This window comes from Trachurus trachurus (assembly GCF_905171665.1).
Source record: "Trachurus trachurus genome assembly, chromosome: 4".
Taxonomy (NCBI): domain Eukaryota; kingdom Metazoa; phylum Chordata; class Actinopteri; order Carangiformes; family Carangidae; genus Trachurus; species Trachurus trachurus.
In genome coordinates this window covers 1,830,217-1,837,764 of record NC_139898.1, presented here as the reverse complement: position 1 = coordinate 1,837,764, position 7,548 = coordinate 1,830,217, and the positions used below count along the sequence as shown (strand labels likewise).

Below are 7,548 nucleotides of genomic sequence, written 5' to 3'. Positions count from 1 at the left end.
CTATTCCTTTTCAAACATACAAGGTTTTTATCCACTAGTGCTTCAAGTGTAATATGTTATTCACATGTTTGAAATAAAGTATTCATTCATTCATTCATTCATTCATTCATTCATTCATTCATTCATTCATTCATACCTATTCAATCCCTCCTTTAAAAATCTTATTTTAGACCTTGTTTTTACTCTTTTTAAATTGCATTTTAGACCTTGCTGCTCTTATTCATTGACACAAGTTTGTAACGGGTTGTGCAATATTGTTGTTATTGTGTATTTTTTTTGTGCATGATGCGTGTTTGTGGTCTTGTGTTGTCTTCCGCTGCTGGTAACATTGTAATTTCCTGCAAAGGATTAATAAAGTATCTTTGACTTCAAACTTCAGCTGTATTGATACCAGTGAAAATCTGGACTTGGTTTTTTGGCTGTAAAACCTACACATTTCTTCATACAGCCATTCAAATTCATATGCAATGTCAGGGAGTGAATGGGTACACATGATATTGATAATGCTATCCCTTGTTGGTGAAAGTGATGCTGTTACAACCATCCCCAGTCTCACTAGAAACAGAGATCTATTCTCTACCCAGTACTGTTCCCAGAGAGTCAGTAAAACTCCACAGCATTCCAGCCCCTCCCTGAGGGTAAATCATTTCTCATGAATGCAATAAACCTCCTCACATTATCCATTTATATACAGGAGTATGTGACTAACTGACATCCAGAGTCTATGGTTCTTGATTCTCCGGTCATGTAAGATAACAAATCTCACGTGTCACCCACTGTGTCGTCACAATATGGAAGATTCCAAACAAATCATACTCATGTTGAGATGCTGTGCATGTGTGGCCTTGTTGGATATTACATTTGAAACTGGTTGGAAAAAAGATTCTGTCAGAAACATGTCAGAAACTCCTAAATTAGGTGTGCGTGTGTGTGTCCTGACTGGACTTTACACATGTGGCCTCTGTCCTGTGTTAAAGCGTGAGGTGGTGAACACCTCTCCACTGACACCCTGTGACCCTGACCCTCACTGACTGATAGCTGCTATTTTTAGATGACCTGAACTACACTGACTCCCTCCTTTTAACTTTTATCTGAGGTGAAGTGGAAGGCCTGTCTTGTCTAAATATTTGTCAGGATATTTCTGCACCGGTTGTCACTGTGAACTATGTGAGGATTGTCACATCTTCTAATGTAAGAGAGTTAACCCTGTAAAACCCAAATATAGAAAAACGCAAAAAAAAAAAAAAAAAAAATCAACAATTCAGATGTTGTTGTAGGAGGCCTTTGGGGGTGAAAATGGAATGTTTTCAAAAATGTTATGTTTTAGTAAGTTTTTACAGACGTGTTGTAATATTGCAACATTGGGCTTAATGGGGAGCAGAACCTCCTGTGTTTCCACTCATTGTCTGAACAGCAATACAGAACTAAAAATTCATTTGCAGGGTTTTGCTGTTCCCAAACCAGTAGTTATATAACATGAATAATAATCTCGGTCATGTTGTTATGAAGAGTCATTTATTCTAACAAGAAGGACTTTGACTTAGCATTTTACTTACTTGAATTAGATGAATCCAGTCCAGTGAATCGAAGGGATGTTGCTCGATCAAAAAATTGGAGATTGTGTGACTTCTTGACCTGAGGGCGGACCTTATATACACATTTTGGATCCAATTGCACTGTGAGAACAAACTATAGGACCAAATGATCATGTTAATGTAGTTGAAGAGGTTTTTTGGGGATAACCGAAATTGTTGTAATTCAGCAACAGTGGGTCTTAAATGACTTAGTAGAACTTAGTATAGCTTAGTTTCAATTACTTACATTTATATTTGCTACAATATGACAGCACTACTGTACACTTCATGTTGAATCCTTTGGTCAGTGGCTTTCCATATGTTTTGAAAACTGATAGAGTATGAGGATGATCTTTGAGAAATTGTTCATCACAGATATCCACGCTTTCACACTTCGATGTATGACAGGCCTCTGGGTTTCTTATCTCCAGCTGAGGCGCCCTCACCATCCCTCACTCATGTCAGTGCATTTCACAACCAATTGTTTGCAGTATGAATTATGAGAAGCAGTGTTGTCGGAAGAGTAAACTTTCAGTAAATGATCGACAAACATCAGATCTAACCTACTTCAACACGAGTGTGGGCGGGAACTCCTCTGGCTTTGATCTGGTGGCAAGTCATGTGACACAAATAGTTTGTCTGTGACCTGTGAGGTGAGAAAAGTGTTGCTTTTTACATGAAACCAGCTGAATACTTTTAGACTGAAACACACCACAGTCTGCTGTGATGCTTAGGTTTTAGAGCTGTCCCACTTTGTACAAAGTTCTGCACTATTGATCAAACCACATTACTAGTGGCTTCTAAACAGGAAGACCAGCTGATATTGGAGAGTGTAGATGATCATTAACAGGCAGCTACAATTTATTTTGGACAGTGATACCATCTGGCAGCACTTCACTTGAGTCTCGGAAACAGCGACTACCAGTCAGCTGCTGCTTCTAGATCAGCTATGCATCTTAATCACAAGTCTCAGTCCAGGTGAGTCTTTTCTATTACATTTGGTGGTTTTGTATGTTTTAGTAGAACACAAGCAGGGTTGTGTACTGAAATGTACTTACTATGTCAGCTAAGGTTGAGGAAATTTGAACCAGTCTTTTGAATGAAGTGAAGTGAAATGAGTGATAATGTAACACAACCTGATCTGTTACAAATACTCTACCTTATGTATGAAATTTTACACAGTATGCTATGTATGTACCACTGCAAATCAAAAAACCATACATGGGACTTATTTTCCTCAGATATTAATGATCTGTTTTTGTTTCGGTAGCTGGTTATTGTAAATGTAATGATATGATGCCAAATGAAAATGACTTAACATATACGCGCCAATTTCATTTCCCTGTAATTTCTTACATAAGTCGCAATGTTCCATGTAGATTTATCTTGCAAGTTGAGCTTTAAAATCCTTTAGGCAAACAGCAGCTAATCTGTCAAACGTCTGCAGTCAGAGCATCCCTGTGTGTAGTCCACACTCAGAAAACTGCTGAGCACAGTCAGCCTTATCCACAAATCGTTGGTTCTGTGTCAGTATCTCCTCACTCGCAGTGGTATTCAAGGTGTCTATCATGTCACGTTGCAGACCAGACCATCTCCTCTCTGAGCGTCCCTCGGGTCGGCGTCACCTGGGCTCATCTAGATCTTTGGTCTGTGGTCCAGAACCATCAGCATCAACATATATGAGCTGCCACAAGGTGAGAGCTCCACTCACTCAAATATGAAGATCGAAAACTTGTGTTTTTCATTCTGTAGTCCACAGTTGTTGCTATTATAATTATTATTATTGGATGTTAAAGGGTTATTACCGGTAGATTGTTTGTCAGATTTAGAACTAGTTTACCCTACTTTATCTCAACATTTGAAATTATTTTTAGAGGATTATATTGATTTTAAAAAAATCACCAACTTTTTATGTTTAATTGTGGTCAACACATGTGACATGTAGCAAGCAGGAAGTAAACAACAATATTACTGTTAGGCACTCCTTTAATTGTGTTGCTTTTATTAGTGTTGTTAACTGTTAATGGCCTCAGCCCTAATCAAAAGTCACTGAACTTTTATTGTGGATCTGTTGTAGTGTGTCATCAAGGACTTACAGATCAGTACATATTTGTCAGAATACGATATTTGTCAACTTTCTGTTTTTTTTCTTCCTCTTTGTCTCTTTTTTGTCCTATTTCCTGCTTCCTGCTCTGTAACTCTGTAACTCTGTCTCTTCTCTTCAGGAATCTGCAGAGCTGTGTCCAGCCACCAGCCATCGGGACTGGCACTGCCCAGTCTGCCTGCAGACATCCAACTTCCCAGTCCAGACCAACTGCGGCCACTTGTTCTGTGGTACGATATTAAAGACACACACAGAATTTCTTTGGCCTGATTCTGATTATCTGCTCACTCCATCAACAACTGTGTAAGATGGGGTTCATCCATTTTTCATCCACCTTACCTGTGTTTACGCCTTATTCATGCCTGTCACTGGCTAATTAGTGTGTTTCGCACCTTGAGGCGTGTTTGTTTGACTTTCAATAGTTTATTGTTGCCATGCCATTCAAAGAAGTGTAACTGGCCCATGTGTGATCCCGACACCAGTCCTAAAAGTTTCCTTAACCTTGAGCACTTTAGACTCAATAAAGTGTGTGACTCAGAGGTGCACTTCCTTCAACAAGGGTGGCTACATTTTATACACCAGGCAACATTTGTGGTGCTTCAAATTAAAATTAAGAAAAAGAAAAGCACATTCTAACTATACTATATAATACAGGCAGTGGTACAGTATATCGTAAGGCTGCTCTGAATGCAAGGAGCATAAAAACTTCATCAGACTTCAGAACTGCATATTGTAACAGCTCAGTGACTACAGACCAACAGAAGAATCTTCAAGTCAATTCAAGTGTGTGGAAACACATCAATTACACTTTGACTCTGAATTATTAGTGAGTGTTTGGTTAGATCGGTTTTTGACAAAAAGCCAGGTAGTGTCTCTTGAACTGTGTTTTAGTATCTAACACACTCCGTGTTCACACGTTATGTAGCATTTGAAAACACAGAGCCTCTTGATGTAATGGATTAATGTCCAGAATGGTTCTGTTTTTGATTTTCTTGACAGACTGACTGTTATCAAACAGTAACCTCTTTAATTGGATGACCTTGTTTTGGGGGTTGTGCCCATGCATTAAGGGGTCTCACAACAAGTTAACCTTGATATTATCTGTCACAGATTACAAAGCTATTTATAGTCCAGCACACACATTTTCACCTTTAACCATAACATACTGTAAATACTTAACACAGTGACCTGTGCACCTGGCCCACTCACCTGTGTCTGACACCGGCCTTTCACACCTGAGCTGAAATGCTGCATTGTCATTGCATCATTTCATACTAGTGAATATAACAGCAGTTTATTGAAACCATGTAAAGATGTGATGGCTATGTTGTGTAAATTGATAAATGTTGATTTAGAGGTACTGATATATACTGTATGTTTGATGCTGCAGCTCCCTGTCTGATGGCGTACTGGAGACATGGCTCGTGGTTGGATGCAATCAGGTGCCCTCTCTGTAGACAGAAGGTACAGTATGCACAGATCAGATGATCAGATGCAAACACATTCAGTTCAGAATGGGTGCACTTTACTTGACCACTACGTTCTTAACAGTGTTATCTTGGATTTTGTATTCAGTGTTTTAACGGTATTTCTTATATTTTATCTCTTATATGATCACAATTAGTGCATATTCTATTTATATTGTTATTTATAATGATGCGTCTCTATGTCACTATATGTCTCTGTGTTGTATGTTTTTACCTTTATGTGATTCTATGAGCTGCAACCCAAATTGCCCTTTGGGACATGAAATAAACAGAACTGAACTGAACTGAACTGAACTGAACTGAACTGAACTGAACATGGAGTAAAATGTTTGTGTCTCTCCAGGTCAGCGTGCTGTGTCATCTATTCAACGAGAGTCGATCGGACCGACAGTCAAAGAAAGTTCTGGGGGAGATCACAAATTACAACAAACGATATTCTGGAGCCCCACGACGGGTCAGTGCTCCATCAGACCATCAGACCATTAGCACACACCTCTGATGATTGTCCATCCTCTCCCCCCTCTCACCTCTCTGGTTGTGTTAAAGTATCAAGAGGTGGAACTTTCTTTTACAGCCTTGAATATGACACCAGATTAGATCATAGGAAAGACGAGAATTCCTTCACTGTGTCCTGAGATAACAGCTTTGGTAACAGGAATACCTCTGATGCAACTTAAAGGATTTATCATCCTGTAACACCGACACTCACAGCACTGATGTGCTTGTTGTTGCCAAACCTTGGATGAAAGTTTTCCTCTTTTAAATACATATAGATTTCCTTCACATACTATAAAAACATTTGGGTGGCACTGAATATTAAAGGGATAGTAGCATTTTTTTTAAAAGTGGGGTTGTATGATCTACAAATAGCTCCTAAGTACTTTAATTGCAGTAGAAGACTCTCTACACTCCTCCCGTTAGCAACGCCAGCCCATAGCCCTGCCCAGAGATTTACAACATACAGTGTTGTGAACAGACCCAAAGAAACGGCCTATTTTCGTGGCCTAAAAGAGGTTTTACCTGAAAACAAATACACAGTTCCATTGTTCGCTATAATATATTTTTTTCCAGCCCTTCAAAGTGCAGGAAAAACGCTGTTTTTATTTGGACCTAACCAACTGCTGATCGGCGGGCGCTAACCCTGGGCGGAGGGATACGTGAGTTGGTTATAGGTCCAAATAAAAACTGCGCTATAATATATTATAGCGAACAATGGAACTGTGTATTTTTTTTCAGGTAAAACCTTTTTTAGGCCGCGAAAATAGGCCGTTTCTTTGGGTCTGTTCACAACACTGTATGTTGTAAATCTCTGGGCAGGGCTATGGGCTGGCGTTGCTAACGGGAGGAGTGCAGAGAGTCTTCTACTGCAATTACTTAAAGTACTTAGGGGCTATTTGTAGATCATACAACCTCACTTTAAAAAAAATGCTACTATCCCTTTAAGTTGAAATAGATGAGGAATAGTTTTTTTTCCCCATGCACTTTAAAATTAATTTGAACATATAAATAAATAAATAGATAAAGGAAGTTTTCTGACCTACTTCAAACAGCTCATGAATGTGAATATCTTGCACCATGTGGCCTACTGACGTGTCTGTTCTGCCCACTGACAGGTAACAGACTACATGTGTGACGCGCCGCTCTTCCTGCAGCTGCTGGCCCGTGGCCTCGGCGCCATGGGGGGGCTGGTGTGGCTGTTTCTCTTCAGAGTGGCCCTGTGCTGCGTGGGGACCGTGGTGTCCATCTCCTCTCCTCCTCTGGACCCGGTCTCCTCCTCCTCCTCATCCTCCTCCTCCTCCTCCTCCTCATCATCATCAGGAAGTCCCCTGGAAACGGTTCCCTCCTTCTGCGGCCTGCTGGGTTACCTGGACGACCTGGTGGTGGTCGTCCTGCTCCTCATCTGTGTCATTAACATCAACCAGCAAATGGCGCCGGAGGGACGAGGACACTCTGCAAATGCTACAAGCTCACATGGAGTACTGGGATAGACTCTACAGCAGACATAAACGTGTGACTTGGACTTTTAATAGATTTCTTCCTTCTGGTTGTAGCTAGTTAAATTGGTAGACAACATTGAACTGTTTGTCAAGTGTTTACAGAGCTTATGCATGTCTAACTGTGTGGTTCAGCCTCCTCACTTCACCAAAGAGTTCAGTGTCTCACCTTTTTTACCCAGTCATGGGGTAAAATGTTCATTAAAAATAGCACATTCATCATTTATATTTTAATAATCCATATCCTCTAAAAACTAACTTTGTATTTTTTACTCCTAACTAACCAACACTTTGTCCACTTTGTTTGACGTTCATGTATAGACTTTATTGTATGAATTTGTTTTAAGGTGCAAAATAAATATTTATTGTCTTGTACTGTATAGCATTTC

At 39.9% G+C, this 7,548-nt stretch overlaps 1 protein-coding gene across 1 annotated transcript; it reads left to right on the top strand.

Annotated features, from left to right (window-relative positions):
• The first annotated feature begins 2,311 nt into the window (after positions 1 to 2,311).
• On the top strand, positions 2,312 to 7,517 carry LOC310985165 (E3 ubiquitin-protein ligase RNF170). The gene is made up of 6 exons (XM_083970660.1): positions 2,312 to 2,552; positions 3,157 to 3,268; positions 3,800 to 3,908; positions 5,069 to 5,142; positions 5,509 to 5,619; positions 6,779 to 7,517. The coding sequence occupies exons 1-6, from the start codon at positions 2,524 to 2,526 to the stop codon at positions 7,151 to 7,153; spliced, it is 810 nt and encodes a 269-aa protein (XP_083826786.1). The 5' UTR covers positions 2,312 to 2,523; the 3' UTR covers positions 7,154 to 7,517.
• The last annotated feature ends 31 nt before the right edge of the window (positions 7,518 to 7,548 follow it).